Here is a 21,982-nt window from a genome sequence, read left to right on the forward strand (position 1 = left end):
GGGCACATCGGGTCTCCGGGACCCCTGAGGGGTGGCATTGGCGTTGTCGCCTGCCTCCTCCTGGGTGCCCGGGACACCGTGTCCCTCCTGGCGAGCCTGGCTGCATTGTGGTGTTGGGGCAGGGATCCTGGGTGCCTCCTGGGATGTGGCAGGAGTGGGGGTGGTGGTTGGCACGGTTGTACCTGACGCAGGTGCTGCAGGTGGTTGGACACCAGAGGGGCCAGGTCGGTCGGGGTCGTCCGCAGAGTGGTGAGAGTGGTCGCTGCCGGTGGGATCGGTCTCCTGCAGATCCGGGACCTGTGAGTGTTCCCCCCCAGTGTTGGGGGGTGCAGCACGACATTGACCTGTGTGTGAGAGAGAAAATGTTAATTTGGATCCATGCAACATCCATGTTTCATCCGTTACAAAGTTGGCACATTTCCTCTTGGAATTAGGATCTGTCTTGCATTCCACTCACAGTGCACTTGTGCATGTGTGTGTCCCTTGGGCACCAATTTGGCCCCTTTAACTATGTGTGGCACAGTCTTACTTGCTGCGTCAAGTGTGACTGCAGTCAGCAGTGGAGTGTGCATGTGTGCCGAGCTATGCATTTGCGCCTTCCTTGTAGCACTGTACATGTGCACATGGAGTGGATCCACACACTTATATGATGCAGGTGGCTGTCCTTGTGCTCGTGTACAGGTTGTGACATGGCCCTGCGTTTTGCCATGATGAAGAGGGGGGGTTCTGGCACTGGCCACCCTTGTCTACATGCACGCAGTCCACCTGCTGACGAGCAGACATTCCCACACAACAAAGGACTGATTTGCTCTCCCTGTGTCTCCCTCCTTCTCTGTCCCCCTCTCCCTCCCTCTCTGTCCCCCTCTCCCTCCCTCTCTGTCCCCCTCTCCCTCCCTCTGTGTGTCAGCCTCCTCCCTGTGTCCATCTTCCTGTGTCTCCCTCCCTCTCTGTCCCCCTCTCCCTCCCTCTCTGTCCCCCTCTCCCTCCCTCTGTGTGTCAGCCTCCTCCCTCTGTCCATCTTCCTGTGTCTCCCTCCCTCTCTGTCCCCCTCTCCCTCCCTCTCTGTCCCCCTCTCCCTCCCTCTGTGTGTCAGCCTCCTCCCTCTGTCCGTCTCCCTCCCTCTCAGTCCCCCTCTCCCTCCCTCTGTGTCCCCCTCTCCCTCCCTCCGTGTGTCACCCTCTGTCACCTTGGCCCAGCTTCCTGGGCACACACTGTTAGCAGATCTTTGAGTGGCCCTTGGCCTGTTGATGTGAGTTTGTTTCTGATCTCCAGGCACCCATTTTGTCTGCTGTGTGTCTGTGCGCTGCTGCTGTGGTGGTGTGTGCTGCCACTCTTTCACACTGTTGGCTGTTCATTAGCTGCTGGCATGTGCAAAACAGTGCCTTCACCCCCATGTGTTGATGCAAGGCGTCCGCCATTTGCTGGCAAGTCATTCCTGTGTTGGGACACAGTGTTTGTCTGGCTGTGACCTAGGCCATATGGGCAGAGGGCATTGTTGTCTGCTTTGGAGTCGCACTATGTGATTCTTGGTGCCCAGCCTCCCGCCATCCGGGTTACCGTGTCATGTGTTGTTGTCTTCTGTGGCCTGTGACTTGACATTGTCCAGCTGGGTGCATGGGGCATGGTGGCAGCAGTGGCATGTGCCTGCTCATGGAGTGTGGTTGAGTAATGCGATGGCTTGTGGTGGTTGCGTGCCTGTCATTAATTTTGGTTGTGGTTGCAGTTCCCCCCATGTGAGGTGCGTTGTTTGTGTACTCACCCGGGTCTCGGAGTCCTTCTACTCCTTCAACTGCCTCCACCGGCAGTATGGCCATCACCCTCTCCTCCCAGGGATGGTACTGTACGGCTCTGCGGGAGGGCCCTCCTCCGGTGGCGTTGGCCTGGTCGTGTTCCTCCTGTCTCTTGGCTCTGACCCTCCTCCGCAGATCGTACCACCTGTTCTGGCAATCCTGCTTGGTCCTCCTGGTGTCCGCAACAGCATTCACAGCATCGACGATGGTCTGCCACATGGCTGTTTTGGCTGCCTGGCTGGTGCTTCTGACCAATGTTCCAAAGATCTGTGGCTCGACTCTGAGGATTTGATCAACAAGGACCTCCAACTCTCGGTGACTGAACTTTGGATTCTTGGTAGTGGGCATGGTGAGGGGTGTGGGTGGGGATGGTGTGGGTGTGGGGGGGGTGTGGATGTTGGGGGGGGTGTGGATGGTTGTGTGTGTGTGTGAATGTGATGAGAGGGTGTTTGTGAGGGTGGTCGTGTGAAGGTGTGCAAGTGTAAGATGTGGTGTCGCTTGTAGTCTGGTTCTGTGGTGTCTGGCAGCAGTGGGTCTGTTGCAAAGGCTCATGGTTTGTGTGTGTGGGCCCTTTTCATTGGTCCATGGGTGGGTGTGGCAGTGTTTGAATTTTGGGTGGGTGTGTTATAAGGAGTGGTGGTGTATTGGGCCTCTGTTTGTTTTTGACAGTTGCAGGTCAGTGATTGTGTTATTTTAGTGGTTGTTGGCCATGTTTAGTGGCTGTGTGCCTTTCGAATGGTGTATTGTTGAGTTGTTTTGTTTTGTCCTTGTTGTGTACGTGCGTTTTGAGCGTGTGTACGGTGTGTACATGGGCCATTTGGTTGTACGATTTTGTCCTTGTGTGTGGCTTTGTACGACTCGTACATGCGGTTGTGATGTTGGGGCATGGGGTGCGCTCCGTACTTAGGAGGTTGTGTTGGGGGTGCGCCAGGAACGTACTGGGGTGGGGGTACGACTGGAACGTACTGGGGTGTGGGTACGACTGGAATGTACTGGGGTGTGGGTAGACGGGGCTATGACACGTCCTGGGGTGGGGGTGTGGCTCGCACGTACTGGGGTGTAGGTACACGGGGGTACGACACGTACAGGGGTGGGGGGGTGTCCATGGACGATGGTACGACACGTACTGGGGTGGGGGGGTGTACATTGACGGTGGTACGACACGTACTGGGGTGGGGGTACGACTGGAACGTACTGGGGTGTGGGTAGACGGGGCTATGACAAGTCCTGGGGTGGGGGTGTGGCTCGCACGTACTTGGGTGTAGGTACACGGGAGGTACGACACGTACAGGGGTGGGGGGGTGTACATGGACGGTGTTACGACACGTACTGGGGTGGGGGGGTGTACATTGACGGTGGTACGACACGTACTGGGGTGGGGGTACGACTGGAACGTACTGGGGTGTGGGTGGACGGGGCTATGACACGTCCTGGGGTGGGGGTGTGGCTCGCACGTACTGGGGTGTAGGTACACGGGGGGTACGACACGTACTGGGGTGAGGGTACGACTGGAACGTACTGGGGTGTGGGTAGACGGGGCTATGACACGTCCTGGGGTGGGGGTGTGGCTCGCACGTACTGGGGTGTAGGTACACGGGGGGTACGACACGTACTGGGGTGGGGGTACGACTGGAACGTACTGGGGTGTGGGTAGACGGGGCTATGACACGTCCTGGGGTGGGGGTGTGGCTCGCACGTACTGGGGTGTAGGTACACGGGGGGTACGACACGTACTGGGGTGGGGGTACGACTGGAACGTACTGGGGTGTGGGTAGACGGGGCTATGACACGTCCTGGGGTGGGGGTGTGGCTCGCACGTACTGGGGTGTAGGTACACGGGGGGTACGACACGTACTGGGGTGTAGGTACACGGGGGTACGACACGTACAGGGGTGGGGGGGTGTACATTGACGGTGGTACGACACGTACTGGGGTGTGGGTACGACTGGAACGTACTGGGGTGTGGGTAGACGGGGCTATGACACGTCCTGGGGTGGGGGTGTGGCTCGCACGTACTGGGGTGTAGGTACACGGGGGGTACGACACGTACAGGGGTAGGGGGGTGTCCATGGACGATGGTACGACACGTACTGGGGTGGGGGGGTGTACATTGACGGTGGTACGACACGTACTGGGGTGGGGGTACGACTGGAACGTACTGGGGTGTGGGTGGACGGGGCTATGACACGTCCTGGGGTGGGGGTGTGGCTCGCACGTACTGGGGTGTAGGTACACGGGGGGTACGACACGTACTGGGGTGGGGGTACGACTGGAACGTACTGGGGTGTGGGTAGACGGGGCTATGACACGTCCTGGGGTGGGGGTGTGGCTCGCACGTACTGGGGTGTAGGTACACGGGGGGTACGACACGTACTGGGGTGGGGGTACGACTGGAACGTACTGGGGTGTGGGTAGACGGGGCTATGACACGTCCTGGGGTGGGGGTGTGGCTCGCACGTACTGGGGTGTAGGTACACGGGGGGTACGACACGTACTGGGGTGTAGGTACACGGGGGGTACGACACGTACAGGGGTGGGGGGGTGTACATTGACGGTGGTACGACACGTACTGGGGTGTGGGTACGACTGGAACGTACTGGGGTGTGGGTAGACGGGGCTATGACACGTCCTGGGGTGGGGGTGTGGCTCGCACGTACTGGGGTGTAGGTACACGGGGGGTACGACACGTACAGGGGTGGGGGGTGTCCATGGACGATGGTACGACACGTACTGGGGTGGGGGGGTGTACATTGACGGTGGTACGACACGTACTGGGGTGGGGGTACGACTGGAACGTACTGGGGTGTGGGTGGACGGGGCTATGACACGTCCTGGGGTGGGGGTGTGGCTCGCACGTACTGGGGTGTAGGTACACGGGGGGTACGACACGTACTGGGGTGTAGGTACACGGGGGGTACGACACGTACAGGGGTGGGGGGTGTCCATGGACGATGGTACGACACGTACTGGGGTGGGGGGGTGTACATTGACGGTGGTACGACACGTACTGGGGTGGGGGTACAACTGGAACGTACTGGGGTGTGGGTAGACGGGGCTATGACACGTCCTGGGGTGGGGGTGTGGCTCGCACGTACTGGGGTGTAGGTACACGGGGGGTACGACACGTACTGGGGTGGGGGTACGACTGGAACGTACTGGGGTGTGGGTAGACGGGGCTATGACACGTCCTGGGGTGGGGGTGTGGCTCGCACGTACTGGGGTGTAGGTACACGGGGGGTACGACACGTACTGGGGTGGGGGTACGACTGGAACGTACTGGGGTGTGGGTAGACGGGGCTATGACACGTCCTGGGGTGGGGGTGTGGCTCGCACGTACTGGGGTGTAGGTACACGGGGGGTACGACACGTACAGGGGTGGGGGGGTGTACATGGACGGTGGTACGACACGTACTGGGGTGGGGGGGTGTACATTGACGGTGGTACGACACGTACTGGGGTGGGGGTACGACTGGAACGTACTGGGGTGTGGGTAGACGGGGCTATGACACGTCCTGGGGTGGGGGTTCGACTGGAACGTACTGGGGTGTACCTAGATGGGTGGGGGTATACATATACGGGGGGTACGTGTCGGACGTACGGGGGCTGGGGGGAGTGTTGGGCGCGTATGCGGGCACATGTCTCCATGGTTGCTGTAGGAGTTCGGTGCGGACGGTGTTTTTTCCATACGGTTGTAACCTCGGACGCACGGGATGGATCGTGATTCCTAGGTCGGACTTGGTTTTTCACGTTTGTAAGGTAAATCGTCCGAGGACGTGTCGGACACATTTTCCGACCCGGGGACGTGTGGGGAATGATTCCCAGTGCGGTTCGTATGGACTTTTTACCATGCGAATCGTGATTGCCAGTTCGTACGGCACTTGTACGATTCGTACGGTAAAAATACCCGATACGAGTCGCACGGGGGAATTTTTTACCGGATCGTGATCGGCACCTATGTCTGGGTTAAGAAAGTAGTACTTTACAAAGACAACCTGATGATTTACATGCACAATTTAACAAAATTCTTCCCTGTTATTCAAAACACATTAAATGATTTTGCCAGATTGCCAGGCTACTCAGTGAATAAGCAAAAAAAAGAACTAATGTCAAGGAATACTCATTTGATCATCTCCCTAAAGGAAATCAGATACTTGGAGATTCAAGTAGTAAAAGATCTAGATACGATGACATACGTACATTTCAAAACACTTATGAAGGAAACTAAAGAAATTACCGAATTTCTGGGCATACCTCTCCCTCTCATTTCCTGGTAGAACTAATGTAATTAAAATGATGCTACTACTGAAGTTTACTTTCACCTCCAATGCAACACTCTTTGAATTTAGGACAGACTGGTTATAAATATTGCAAGGAAAATTGAATAGTTTTGTTTGGGCCCATAAGAGCAAAGGTCCACCCATAAGACTTATGTAGTAAAGAAGAAACAAGGTATCTAAAATTGTCTAGTGGTGCCTAGACATAGCTCCCAGTCATGCACCTCTGAAGAATTTGGTGCTAAAAAAAGAGACAAAATCTAAGGTGACTAACCCAGTGATGACAAGCACTTGTCCTGTTTGGAGCTTTGCTGTCAAGGTTTCGGCAAGACTTCATAACTGACTTAACTGATCCCATTAAGACCACTTTGTTCACAGCATTCTGCATTTCCCCACTGAAAAATGTTGCCTTCCATTGTGCAGAAGGTAAAATGGTTGACCAGGTGAACCACTAGGCCTCACCAGAACCTTTCTCTATTGTAGTCAACGTGACAAAACACCTAGGAGCCAGTCATCTGTATCTCATAGACTATCATTGACTTTTCTATTTGCCAATGTTTAATTGGGACAATTTGTGTAATTTCTTTAAATAATATCCCAGTGATCACCTATAGCATTTGCTGTTGTTTCTGTGCTGTTTGTGGAGTTGTTTGTATCATTAAATTTACTTTTTTCTCTCAACTGGCTTATGTCTTAACTTTAAATAATCTTGGGGCTGCTAAATACTAGACAAGCGTCCGAGGAAAGGGAATGATTAGCTATTGAGATTTTAATGTTAAAGGGGACGATGAACCCTGACACACGTGAGGTATAGGGTGCAAAAGAAAACCTGAAGCTGTACTGTTTGAACCAAACTAAATGATACTAAAATATTGTGATCTTGTAATATGTTGTGTGCACAAACGAATATACAAATTAATGCATCGTTGTATAATAACAAAAAATGTTAATAGAAAGAATATTTTTTTTAATACTAGACAAGTGCTTATTTGAGCAAAGCCCATGGTTTGAGCCCACCTGTAAAGGGGAAAAGTGTTACAAACAAATGATGGAGGGAATGCTGACAATGCAAACATTCTCCCTCAGTCAAAAGATCTGGGTTAAATCCATCGTTCTTTTGCCCACTACGCCACCCCAGTTTGGATCCAGCCATATGCAAATCAGTCTTGACCCTGTGCCCCATGGGAACAGTCCAGACCGAACTGCTGGGCCAGGTCCTCCCAGGACCGGAAATAAGCATCTTGGAACCGGTTTCAGGGTATGTCACCCTTGTTCAGACAGGCTAGCTTGAATCCAGTGGCACAGAGAGCAAGGGCGGGTTGGCGGGCCAGATGCTGGTGAAGCTGCAGTTCCGGCAGGAGAAGGGTGCTTGGATGCGTTTCGGGGTGGCCTGGCAGCAGGTGCGAGATCGTCCGGCGTTGAGTGCGTGGAGAGTGCTGGGATCGTAGCAGAGGCGGGCGTCGTGCGGGCCAGGGTTCCTGGCGCTGGGCGTGGTCCAGGCGTAGACAGGCGCAGAAGGGCTTGCCTTAGGCGCGCCTTTGGCGCACCAGTGGCGCTGCCGCGCAGCGTTCGGCATATATGGCGTGGTGGGAGGGAGGAGCAGCTGGGATGCAGGAGGCGGGAGCAGCGACTGGGCAGTGGGCAGACAGGGGGGCGGGGCCGCAGGGGGCACAGCGGCGGGGGAAACGAGTGGCACAGAAAGCAAAATGGGGCACAAAAAGAGGAGGAAACAGTGGCACAGAAGCAAAAAGACGGGGCACAAAAGAGGGGGAAAACAGTGGCACAGAGGCAAAAAAACGGGGCACAAAAGAGGGGGAAACAGTGGCACAGAGGCAAAAAACGGGGCACAAAAGAGGGGGAAAACAGTGGCACACAGGCAAAAAACGGGGCACAAAAGAGGGGGAAACAGTGGCACAGAAGCAAAAAAACGAGGCACAAAAGAGGGGGAAAACAGTGGCACAGAGGCAAAAAACGGGGCACAAAAGAGGGGGAAAACAGTGGCACAGAGGCAAAAAACAGGGCACAAAAGAGGGGGAAACAGTGGCACAGAAGCAAAAAAACAGGCTACAAAAGAGGGGGAAAACAGTGGCACCGAGGCAAAAAACGGGGCACAAAAGGGGGAAAAACGGTGGCACAGAAGAAAAAAACGGGGCACAAAAGAGGGGGAAAACAGTGGCACAGAAGCAAAAAAAAACGGGGCACAAAAACGGAGGGTGAGCACACTTACGAGGGAGTCCTTAGCAGCGGCAGCTGGGGCAGGGGCGCACAGGTGAAGCTGTGCGGAGGGGGAGCGACCTACCAGGAGGGTCAGGGGTCGCTCCCCCTCCTGAAGGAAGTGAAGGAAGCAGTACAGAAAAAGTAATTCCCTGGACCACTATCAATTTCAATTTCAAGTCTTTATTTCGATTTTCATCATAAAAGACAACATAAAATATATTAACAATTTTAAAAGAGGCATACAAAAAGGAAGAAGGAGGACCTAAATCACATCGTAAATTGAAAATGTGATGTACATAGCAGCGACATTAATAAATAAATATCACGATGTTAAGAATCATAAAAAGTGTTAAGAGGTTACCAAATATTCAAATGAGGCGTAATTTATATGCACTAATAATCCAAAACCAATGGAGAAATTTTGCAACGGCAATAGTCACAGATTGGGAAGTATTTGTTTTAAGACACCGCAAAGCCTCAACACCTGTCCGAAAACCCAATAAAAGACAAATTGGTTTGAGCTAGACCCGCCTTGGAATTTTATACTCCGGACATATGAATAAAATGTGCGCAATATTTTTCCGTAGTGCTGGGCAAAAGGGACAGTCAGGAGTTAGATCTTTACGCCATTTGGCAACAAAAGAATTAATAGGAAGGGTGCCCACCCTAAATTGGTGGTATCGCTTTCTGTCCTCCACAACTGTAATACAGTCCCAATAGTTTTCAAACAAGGGCCTGTCCTTAAGTGCCAAAAAGTCTGAGGTTAAAGACGGGCCAATGCTTGATCCAAATCTTCTTTCTGAGACCACCCGCCAATATAAGTCTTTGAAAAATGTTCTGGGAGGAAAAATGTGTGTTGTGGGATCTTCCCATAAACTTGCTAAGCCCATAGCAAAGTAAAGTAACCTGACCTCCCTCATCCATAAGATCTTATGTGCCTTGTCAGCCCCCCAAACGTCCAGGAAAGCCCGAGCGTACTCAGAAAGTTCGGGGGTAACCCAAAGCCGCCTCCAGTAAGCCACTGGTCTATATCGTGCAATATCCTCTAAGCGCAGGACCCCCAGGTCGTAATAAGGGGAATAAGAGGAGAGGATGTTGGAAGGCCAGTGATTGTACGCAAAAATTTGTTTTGGGCCCTAGTCAACTGGGTAAGATTACTATAACCCCACAGTTCAGCCCCATAAAGAGTCGCCGAACCTATCTTGGCATCGTATATTTTAAAGACTGGTATCATGGGTCTAGTGTAAGACAGGTGTAGCTCTTTTGTTAATGCACCAGTTAGCTGTGAATGCTTTATTATCACTTGATATATATGCGGTTTCCATTCCAACTTCGACGCAAGGGTTATACCCAAGTATGAGAAAACCTTGGTCTGCTCTAGTTTAATTCCATCCATCACAACAGTCCCTCTGACGTGTTTAGACTTGTGCAAGACCACAAATTTCATTTTTGTTACATTTACAATAAGCCCATGGTCTTTACAGAAGACTTTAAACACGTCAATGGCTTTTTGTAGGCCCTGTTGTGTCTTGGAAATTATAAGAGTATTGTCTGCAAACATCAACAGAGGAATCAACTTACCATCCAATTTTGGAGCATCGGTAGGAGTTTCCTTAAAATAGTTGATCACTCTGTTGATGTATAAGGAGAAAAGAGTCGGAGCTAAAACGCACCCTTGGCCTACTCCCCTAGCAATTGGAAATTTGTCTGTGACGCTGCCTGATTGATTCCATCTGACTTGGTCAAAATTGTCCTCATGTAATTTCATTAAAAAAGATAAAATAGCTATAGGCATACCTTGATCTTTAAAAACTGACCACATTTTTGCTCGAGGGACTAAATCAAAGGCTGATTTGAGATCAACAAAAGCTGCAAATAACATACCCTCTCCCAACTGAACCACCCTCCAATAAATTAACAAAAACCTAAATGCCTGATCTATGGTACTTGTGTGGCTGCGAAAGCCTGCCTGGAGTGGTGATAGGACTTCCTCCTCCTCAATCCACCCTTGAATTCTTAATAAGACAAGCCTAGCTACCACCTTCTGTATACAGTCGATCAGGCTTATGGGCCTATAATTGCCTGGATCAGAGCGCTCTCCCTTTTTAAAGACCGGAATGATCTGGGCGCCCTTCCAGGTATTAGGTATGGGTGAACCGTTGGATATGCAATTAGCTAGGCACAAAATATAGGGTGCCCACAGTTCCTTGTCATACATAAACAGGTCAGCTGGAACCGAATCCAAACCTGGTGCTCTACCTCTAGGGATAGAATTCAATACCTTACGCACCTCATTTAAGTAAAAAACCAGAGGAGTTATATCCATAAATGGAGAAATAATTGCTGTACAACTCCCCTCATGAGCATCCATAGAAGCAAACTGAGATGCATAATGCGAAACCCACAAATTAGGTGGCACAAAGTTGGTAGGTTCATTGCTTTTAGTACCCCTGCCCCACCTGACCATGTCCCAAAAGGAACACATTGACCGTTCTTTACTGGCAGAGTGGAGGTCCCTCCAATAATCCTGGTCCCATGCTCGTTTAGCATCATATTGAGCTTTTTTATAAGATGCACGAGCATTCCTAATACAAACAATATCCTTGGTTTTAACTGCGTCGGACAAGGTCTGATATGCAATCCTGCATGTTTTCCCATACCATTAGCCCTCCTTTCTGGGAGGCCTATTGGGTTTGGCATGAGTCTGTTTAGTAAAAAAGACTCTAAGTTGATTAAAAAAAATTGTATGGATAGTATTCACATTTCCCATATCTTCCTTCTGAGCAATACAGTTTTGTAAGGCGTCAGTAGCTTTAATAGTTAAATTACTAATACATAAAATCTGCCTCTCATTCCTTAGACAATTGACCCATTTAACACGCCTAGAGTCATTAGATTGGACAATCTCCACCTTCCTAGCAGGGACCTCCTGACAATTAATCTTAAACAATTTAAATGATAGTAGTAGGGGGTCATGATCACTCTCCACCCTTTCCACCACTAACATATCCTTAATACTAGGCCAATGTTCTTTATTGGTAAGTATATAATCAATGCGGCTTTTACGTGATCCATTATTGAACGTAAATGCCCCATTTTTGTCGGAGGCTTATCTGCCATTTATTGCACGAAGCCCATGTCCAATACACAATACCTTAAGCTGGAATACAGCCTCAGTCCATTGTTTTATTGGTGGGAGTGTCAGGTGGGGAATATTCCAGGTACAATCCTCTTCTAAGGTGAGATCGATATCATTAGTGTCCAAAGGTTCAAAGCAGCAATTAAAATCACCCGCTACTATGACATTACTGTGGACATTCCACAGGGAAAAGCCAGGAAGGGTTCCACAGCGGTATGAGTACAGCGCCAGGACACCCTAGGGTAACAGTGCGCTATACAAGTACAACACATTTACATTTACATTACCCTTTTTACAATACATGTCAAGAAGCAGGTCCAACTCCTCCACAGTATTTGAGGGTTTACCCCCCGGCAGCCCTCTGGCATAAATGTTAAAAACAAAAAGATCCTTTTGTCCAGGGCACTGGACAAGAATAAGTAAAATATCATTACTATTTGAATCCAGTTGAGTCAAATTATACCCGCTATCCTGTTTAATCCAGGTTAAGAGTCACCCCTTAGCTCTTCCATGGAGACTCGGGACAGCGGGTACATAAAAACTGAGGTAACCAGGTCTGTAATCTAAAGCAGTCGACCAAGTTTCCTGCAATAATATAAAGTTCCTATTTTCAAGGAACTTGGACCAATCAGATGACGCAGTTTTAGTACTAAGCCCTGCCACATTCCAAAAAACTAGAGATGTAAAGACATTATCGTCGTCCCTACCTTGGGTGCCACATGATAAAACTTCCTGCAGGTCTCCTATAACTTGATCCCCAAATTGAGAAACCTCTTGTACATGATTATTGGTGTTGACAGATCCACTTGTCTGGGCTATGTCCATGGGCACTAGTCTGATTTCATCATGTAGATCTCCACCAGATGATGCATTTGCTCAAAAAGTTTGGGCGGAAGAGTGCCTCGAGGACCTAGATCTAGACCATTAACAAGTCAATCATTGCAATCTAATGAGCTCAGCACCTCAATTCTGTTACTTACTGGGATAAGTCTAACATAGGGATCGAGACGAGGAGCATGATCTCTCCCTCTAGTAACAGCTTTAGGGCATGGTGGGTAAAAATACCCTAAAGGCAGGATATTAATACGATCTTGGTGTATCCTCAAAGAGCCTGCCTGTCTTAGGATATGATCAACCAATTGAGGGGATGCAAAGTTAACAACAACACAATCTCCCTCCATATCCTTCTTAGTGGCTCCCACCCAATCCACCCTTCGAACCATCTTAAAGTTGTTATAAAGGTTATCCCCCAACACTGTTCTATTGTTCAAGAAATTTAGAACTTTATTTTTAAGTGATGACCAATGTTCCTCTTTACCGTCCAATGTTTTGGGGACATTAGCCAGAATAATAGAGTATGGGCAAGCCTCAGGGGGGGAGATGAAATTTAATGTGTTTCTGGTGGATATGATGGATACCATTAGGACTACCCCCGAACCCTCCACAACCAGAAGTAGTACCTTTTACAAAAGTTGGAATATTTGATGCATTTGTTATCTGAGCTGCTACCTGTTCGCTAAATGCGTGCGCTCCAACATTCAAGCTAGTAGCTATTGGTAAATGGGTAGGAGCACTATCAAGACATTTAGCTGTCAGTTTTGTCTCTATCAGAGATCCCTGTTGGTTTAGTACCTGTCTTTCCAAGGCTAATAATCTATGGTCAATTAGCTTAAGTTTTTCCATAACAGGAATAATGAGAGCCTTGAGGCGCTCCTCTACGATCCCCAAGAATCTAAGCATTTGGTCACCCACAATGGGGTTATCTGGTGTGGAAGTCGATTGGGCAAGCCTCAGGGGGGAGATGAAATTTAATGTGTTTCTGGTGGATATGATGGATACCATTAGGACTACCCCCGAACCCTCCACAACCAGAAGTAGTACCTTTTACAAAAGTTGGAATATTTGATGCATTTGTTATCTGAGCTGCTACCTGTTCGCTAAATGCGTGCGCTCCGACATTCAAGCTAGTAGCTATTGGTAAATGGGTAGGAGCACTATCAAGACATGTAGCTGTCAGTTTTGTCTCCATCAGAGATCCCTGTTGGTTTAGTACTTGTCTTTGCAAGGCTAATAATCTTTGGTCAATTAGCTCAAGTTTTTCCATAACAGGAATAATGAGAGCCTTGAGGCGCTCCTCTACGATCCCCAAGAATCTAAGCATTTGGTCACCCACAATGGGGTTATGTGGTGTGGAAGTCGATTGAACGCCCTCTGCATGAGACTTGGATTGGTTGGCCTGGGTCAATTGGCTTTCTACTTGAGAACTCGGGCCAATAGTAGAATTACCTTCCTCGCTTGTTTGGCATGTGGTTTGCTACCCTTGATAACACCATCTGCCTTCCGCTTCCTTTGTTGCTCTTTACCTCTAGTAACATGCTCAACCCATGCCTGTCTAGTACGTGTATTAGGGGGAGAAGGCAACGGGCTGGGAGCGAGAGGGCAGGGGGTATTTATTGCATTTGGCACCCTTGAATGGGCATCATTGATTAGTGCATCTGGGCTTTGTAACCCTTCCTTAGGAGCTTGAAAACTCCCCATTAAAACAGTCGTAGGTGCATGGTTCAAAATATTAGTATTATTACTAGATGGGTCAAGAGATAGCCTCCTTTCTACCAGTTCAATCTCCTTAGCCACAGCAGTTTCAACCCGTTTGAGATATGCATCCAATGTCCCAGCCCCCCCTTTAGGATTGACAATAGATTTGGCCATATTACTAACAGCCTTCGCAATGAACAAAAGAACAAAAAATAAAAATAAAAATCCGAATCCACAATCAAAGAGGGCCCCACACAATAGTCTGTGGTCAATTTACAGAACGAAAGTCACTGAATAACTTATCTGATCGATGAGTTGTTGCAAATGTTCCTGAGCCGAAAAAGAAAAAATGAAAGGGAACAGGCCCGACCCGGCCTACTCCGGCCACAGACGGCCCCGCCCTAGTCCCGGGCTTAGCCCGGCGACGCCCGCGCGCGTCCCGCTGGGCAGTATTCCAGACTCCAAGATGTACTCCACGGTGCTTTGGGGGAGTGGCCACAAGGGGAGCCTATGCCCCGCTGAGTCCTGGGGCTTGGAGTCCGAGCTCCGATTCCGGCTGGCAAACTGGTTGCAGGCAAAACCGCTAACGATGCGTCTCCCCCACTATCTACTCTCTTGCCTTCACTTGGCACCACTCACAAAGGGAAAGGTATGCCAGAGGACACCTTCCCCTTTGTGAATCGCTTTCTTCCTCCTTTGAGATGTAAATAACTGATCAATGGTCTGTGACCACAACCGGGTGTCACAAATCATTGGTACATGTCATACCGCAAATCTAAGCGGTAGCCCTCTTCACACAACCCATCCTAATTGCGATTCTGTATGGGTCACTACATCAATTTTGCCAGTCTGAAGGTCTTTCCGACTCCAAAAATGGGTTCAGTAAATTCCTTAAAGCCATTTTGTGAGTTCCAAATGTTGGTTTGCAAATGCAAAATAACGTTGAATATCTGGCCCTAAATTAATTAACTTTGTGGGAGCCCAGGCATAGTTCATGTGAATAATGAGACATCTTTCGCTTCCCAGTTACCAACACAGTTCCCTTTAATGTTTATGCAGCTCTCTTATGTGACCCTCTCTAAACAGTTTACCAGTAAAGGAAAGCGCCTGTTCACTCGCCAATATGGAAATGAATACAAGTGGAGGATATTTCTGTGTCTATGAATGTGATGTAGAATACCTACAACATTCCATATTTTCCTTAAGTATTATGAAATTACTCTTTTGCGAGGAATTTCTTATGTCCTTCTATGTAACTACTTTTAGTAGCATGTTAATTACGTTTAAATACCACACCACACAGCGAGTCACGCACTAGCAGCACACTCATGGAAGGCACCTGAGTTAACTGACGGTCTCAGCTCCGGTAAGATTTTGATATTAACCTCCGTAGTTCCCTCCAGTTTGCACATTTACTTTTCAACGCCCGTATTATATTTATTTAGTCACTTTCACATAGCGATTTCAGTTATAACCCCCACACATTTTTTCTAAGTGATTAAACCGCCATCCGGCACGAGGTTCACCTACACGGTCCCCTTACAGCCCTTCTCTCGAGTCTAAAACCACGCTTGATACATTTACACGCCATTTGTTTAACATTTGTTACAATGTATGTGACTAGTATTGTGTATTGTATATATTTATCTGGTATCATTACAGACAGTTAAAATTTTTGTTTTAGATGTTCCCTGATGAAGGCAGTTTGCCGAAATGCATTGGAACACTGATTGAGACAACTTTGTGAAAGTAACATGTTGCATTTTGGGAAATGAAGTTTTCCAACGGATTAATGAAAAATCAAGTGAAAAATTAAAAAACTTTCAACTGCATAATTGAGTAAATTATTCATTGACAACCACGAAAAAATTTGTTACTCCAGGGGTGGGGTCGTTACCTATTGTTTGATTTCTACACACTCTCCGGCAGGGAGTGATACCCTGGAGCACGGCACAGACTTTTGAAAATTCTTTTAACCCCAGCAGTGCACAATTGACCACAACTAGTCTCTTCTATGTAAGAGGCCATGTTATACAAGGTGCAACAGGAAAACCGAAGATGGTAGTAAGAAATTACTGCTGTCATTAAATTCTAACCAATCTAGGGTAAAATTCGATAAGGTTGTAAAATCTAGCCTTAAAATTAGCCAAACCCCCTTGCACAGCATGTAATCTGGGTTACAAGTGATCACTAATTGTGCGTATAATGATGCATTAGTGTTTTAACATTAAGGGGTCCTGCTTATTTCCTGCAACAAAGATGGAATCGTTTGCCTGACATTGGACCCACGCAATTTGCTCATATAAATTGGCAGTGCTTAATTTGTTTGTTTTTAAAAGTGGCAGGACTCTCCTCAGGGGGCCACTGAAGCTTGCACCACCTGCCAGAGACGCTAATTATACAACAAACACCACCAGACAGCACCACCTTGTGGCAGACTGTTGCATGCGCGGGTGTTGACATTTAAGTGCTGTGTCCGATCACCGGAAACCACCGGCTCAAATTAAGCCCTGAAATTGAACCTACATATTAAAATGGAATTTTACATGGATAAAGTCATGTTTGGGATTCTGTGTCATTTAAGGTTTGGCAGAGCTCCTACAAAGTCAGATACATGGTTACCTTGCCTCAGAAGTCAGGTACTGCTTGGTTTCGGATTGCACCTTGGTTAGATGTCTAATCCTCTGACCTGGCAGCCCAACCACCACAGGGCCTTCTGGCCAATGCATCAGAAGCCACTCTGAAATATATTTTTCTCTCCGTGACCGCCATGACCCAGACAAGAAAAATGACTAATGTTCACCACATTCATGGAGAACATTTTCTGTGTGTCAGGCCTATTTCTTCTTTTCATATTGCAGCAATACACCTCGGCTCTAAGGGGTTATTTCTGCGCAAAACAGTAAGCGTATAAACAGCAGCCAGACTCCCATTACAATTTTGAAGAAAGTGCCAGAACCCCATTGGCAGGAGCATTTTACCAAAATGATCCCCACCATAATGGTGGGATCTCTTATTATGATGGGATTCTTATGCCAGGTAGGTTGAGGGGGCACGGACCATGGTCTAAATGACCAAGTTAGTTTAATACATCTAAAAAGGTTACTCACATATATGTTTTGTAATAGTAATTCTTCTCCTATTAGTAGGGAGTGGGGGATTCAGAGACAAAATGCCCTAGAAAGTTTGGTAACAAAGTTTGTAAGTTTCCAGTACGTTTGTGGGCATTCACAAACTTTTCAATGGCGAATTCTCACCTAGGAAAGAAATTATTAAATGTTTGTCTCTCTGAGGTGCAGGAGTAAATGTGTTTTAATGGTGGTAATGAAATTAAAAAAACACTCCCTGAAGTTGATGGGGATGTGCATACATGTGCAGTATGCACATTTAGACAGGAAGCAATGCCTTCACAAAAGTTGCTAGTTAATATTCTTGGGTCACCCTGAAGGTTGCATCTTCCAGGAGTACTAATGAAACTCCATCAATTCTCCAAAAATCCGAAGTATAATTCAAACATAGAAGCAAACATTTAAATCCCCATTTCTTTTTTTGCGAATGGGGCCAGTATTTTTTCCATCTGCCAGGACTGCAACGCAAGAGTACTAATTCATGACTGCTTGGAAATCCTATGTGATGAGGACCGAAAGCGTAACTCCAGCTTTTGTTAAGCAGAAAATTGATCTGTCTGTCCATCAAGGCAATCACCTTACACAATATGCGTTATCTTATATCTAAAATGCATACATCAAGTAAATAGCATTTTAATAGCGAATAAAAAATTGAAAACATGAACTACCTCTAGCTGCACTTGATCACTGATTTTGCATTAAATTTGCTTACATATCCTTCGATGTAATAATGTCCTTCCTTGAAAATTATAGACAGGTTTAGGTTACCCTTCCAGTCTAGTGTAAATTATTAACCTTAGCAAAGGTATCATTCTTTTACTGTCACACTGAGGATGCATGGACTACATTTAGTAAAAGAACGAAAGCAATTACTACTTTCTGTATGTTTCAAAAGGACCAGCCTGTGTATGTTTGTCATCTATGGTTCCTCCATAAATATCTGAAAAAGATCCTATGGCATATGCATAATGCACAAGATGGTATTTATTGTTTTGGTGGCATATGGCATTAGAGGTGGGGTAGCAGTTACTTAGTTTACATTTTTTTTCCTGTCAAACTAAAGACTTTCCCTTAGAATGTTGAATTCAGTATGGGAGGGAACTTCCTCATCTCATTCTGAATTCAACATCCTATGGGAAAGTCTTTGGTTGCGACCTTTCTTGCAGGAGTTCCACTGCCCACCTTTATGCCAGAAGGAGTTTTACAGGCAGGGCAGAGAAAGGTGCTACCAACTTTTACAGGAAAAAAACATTAAGGATAAAAAGAGAAAAAATCCAAACAGAGAAAATATCCATGCCTTCATTCTGATTGTCTCACAGTCCCGTTTAGGGTGCAAACAGCAATCTGCGCACAAACTAAAGATTCTGAGATTTACAGTAATTATTCCACCCACAGATTAGCCTGCATACATTTTGCCAGGAAATACTTCACACAGATTGTGGGGACAATAGACACATAATCTGAGATTGTGCACATTCCACAACTGAAAACACACAGTACCACGAAAGGACCATTCCCTGCCATGTTAGGATTTGTTGCATGTGCTATTAGCACCTAAGCAAATACAAGATTCAAGTATCAATATCAATTAAAGGATGTCATCATAGAGGGAAACATAGACCTACAGACAATTCTACAATAGATCAATATCCTTCTCCTAGTAATACTGAGGAAAATACTTTCAGGTTCTTGCACGGTTCATTGTATTTGCTACATTTTAAAAATCTGTGCTGTTCTACATGCTTAAACCATACTGTGTCAAAAGATACAACCACTGACCATTTAAAACCACAGAATCTATATCCACAGCAAGGCTCTGGAGAGTTCCAATGGAGGTGCGGTTCAATATACTAGTCTGGATGGAATCCTTTAAGATGGCCCCAATGCAGTCTTCACAGAACACTTGGCCTTCAGTGTGCGGCACCACAAATTGCAACCAGAAATGGACAAGCAGGCCACCATTGTTGTTATTGCTGAAAAACATGAACAATGATTAATGAGTAATACTCTCACACTGCATAACATGATTTTCAGATTCTACAGACAGTAACGTGACAGCCCTGATACAATCGAGATGTGTTCAGAAATGACGTATTCCGAGAGTGCAGCTATTAACACACACATAATTTAAAGGAAAATTAAATGCTATCAGTGACATTGCTCTACCTTTTCTCCAATTATTGGAGCATTCAAGGCAATGTATAAGCAATAAAAGCTTATTATAGACTTAGAGACCACCGTAACGGGCTCTATTGACCACTAAAGGCCCGCTCCAGCATTAAAGGTACAAGCCGAAGGTGAGCGGGCCTTTAGTGGCTGGTAGAGCCTGCTACGGAGGGCTCTAAGGCTATTAGAACATTCCACCTCTAGGGGGCAGAATGTTCTAATTTGTAAAACAAAGGCCACATGGAGCCCGAGGGGGTTGAAATCCCCTCGGGCTCCGTAGGGCCTTTGTTCTTAGCTGTTGCTGTGAACAACCATTGGAATGTTGATGCTTTGGGTTTCTACCAGCCATTGGAAGCACTGAGCACTTCAATAGTGCACACAACGTTTCAATGTTCTAATTGCAAATATCTGTGCTCCTAAGAAAATGCACAGCTGTGCCTCTCATTTGGCCAAAGTTTGGAACTGAGAAAAGAATGGATGCGTTTAGTTGAATTACTTTCTTCTGGGTTTTGATGGTCATAGTCTTATAGAGTCCTTTGAGTAAAAATCTTCCTGTTTTAGGTTATAAATGTGATAGACAAGTCGAATCAAGCAGGCCAGAAAGCTGAACACCAATTCGAGAACGGCTATCATATGCAAATAGTTCTGTTCACGAGGCACATTTAACATTTTCCAATGCACTCGATGATTGATCCCTTTTGAATACACTCTACTATGATTTCGCTTTGTATGCCAGGATCCTGAGTGAGGAATAAAGTATGCAAGCTGATTGAATTACTTCTCTAAAGCTAGGAAGACAGCTGTTTCCTGGATCCCTTTGCTTCTGTTGAGACCAGAATGCGTTGGTAAGGTAGTCACTCCAACACATCAATCACATTGTTAGCAGTTGAGGGGAGTCTCGTGAATGGCTGCAGTATGGGCTGCAATTATGCTTTGCTGAGAAATTAGGCAAAGCACAATTAAACAATCGTAGTTTCTCTTGAGAGGGATTTTGGCAGATCCCTTGGAGAATTTGTGCTCAAATATTTCCATGGGCTTTTTTGTTTTGGTGGAAATCTATCTCTATGTGACATAAGTTAACAGTCCTACGACGGTTGCTTCAAATGGTTTTTAAGGAGACCAACGCAATTTCGACCCTAGATCTCAGAAACCTCTCAATGCAATTGATGCAACTTAGATACGCAGCCCCTGATCAACTTAGCTTCTGATAACAAGTTTCGAATTATTCTATGGAATGGGCTGCTGGAATCTTCACTTGGAATGTATGCAATTAAGAATGAAATCCCACTGAACTGAGAATAGCTGTGCTGGACTGGTTTTTCCAGTCGGTGTTGTGTAAGGAATTCCCAATTCTGTGCGGTGTCACCCTAACTACGCATTTTCCCATTCTTCGATCATTAGCTTGAAATGAGCCTGATTAACCCAGTCACTGAGAGTTTTGCTTTGTGAATTATAAGAGAACTACAGCTAACACATGTTTCAGAATGTGTCATTTAAAATGTATTTATATTATTTGTTTTGTGTGCCACTTAACATCTTACAACAGAGCCACACCAACGTATTTGTTTCATCAATAAAACTGTTTAACATAAACAAATTGGTGAGTTTGTAAAACTAGTAATGGCAGCACATTTCACTATAAATATATGCAACATAACACACTGAATTGCCTTACAGCACTTGCAAAATTGATACAGTTGCCAAGTAGAGTGTAACAATTGTATTCACTTCAGAAGCAAAAAAGTGTGAGATGAAATTAAGAGGAATAGAAACTGTGATTTCTGTGTCTCAGGGAACGTGCTACCCACTAAATGACACTAAGCCCGCCATATTGGGAGATTGACTACAGTTGGACTAGATAGGTGACATAAGTCGGATTGCTATTGTAGATCACATGGGATTCAGGAAGCATGGAGCTGGGAGATGGGCTACAATCCTACTTTCTGTAAATCTCGTTTGTCTCGTTAGAAATGAGTTTTTTCAATACTTGTTTGATCAGTGCCATTTTAACAAGAAGGAGGTATGGTGGTGTTCTCATGCAATGTTCCAATGAATTAAAGATTCTAAGGTTCTGCATGCATTCCTCTGTATCTGACTCAATTTAAATGCTGTTGGTAGATTGTCTGGCTATGACATTACTTCGGAATTCATTTGAGGACAAAGAGGGCCAGATTTATTGGTAATTTAGGGCTCTTGCAGTATCCCTTATGCACTGCTCAGAGTATCGTAGATTTTACTGTAAAATTTATTGGGAATATTTATTGGGATGGTTTCATTTTATAATGTTCTCTTACAGCTAAAGCACTGTTTCGCCATCTGCCATTAAATTATTTTCACACCTTGCTTTGAGAAGTGTATGAAGATGCGCAATACTTCTGACAATTCCATTGTTAAATATTTGTTAATAAGTACTTAAATGTCCATCTGCAAATATCTTCGGAGAGCACATCTTTCAAAGCAGTTTTAACTTCTTCGGTGGGTAGGAGAAATTGAGCTGATGGCAACACTGTCACGGCATAGCCGTTGCCATTGAAGTTGGCATTAGCACAGTCTTCCTTTAACACCAACAGTTTTGGTCCTATCTTCTATATATTTGTACAATATAAATGGGCATCAAATTCCAACTACCACAAGTTCTCCATGTATAAGTAATTCACATCTACAAGTTCATTTTTAGTTGACTAACAGCACAAGAAACCCAAACATTGAAAGGCTGAGAACTTTATGGGTCTC

General features: G+C 46.5%; 1 protein-coding gene across 1 annotated transcript in view; it reads right to left on the bottom strand.

Moving 5' to 3' along the window:
- Window positions 1–21,982, bottom strand: part of TMPRSS7 (transmembrane serine protease 7) — a 559,080-nt gene that overhangs the window by 496,764 nt on the left and 40,334 nt on the right. Inside the window, exon 5 of the mRNA XM_085623815.1 lies at window positions 18,863–19,056. Within this exon, the coding sequence (XP_085479941.1) occupies window positions 18,863–19,056 (194 nt within the window). The remainder of the gene's footprint in view (window positions 1–18,862; window positions 19,057–21,982) is intronic.

This window comes from Triturus cristatus, chromosome 8 (genome assembly GCF_964204655.1).
Source record: "Triturus cristatus chromosome 8, aTriCri1.1, whole genome shotgun sequence".
NCBI lineage: Eukaryota > Metazoa > Chordata > Amphibia > Caudata > Salamandridae > Triturus > Triturus cristatus.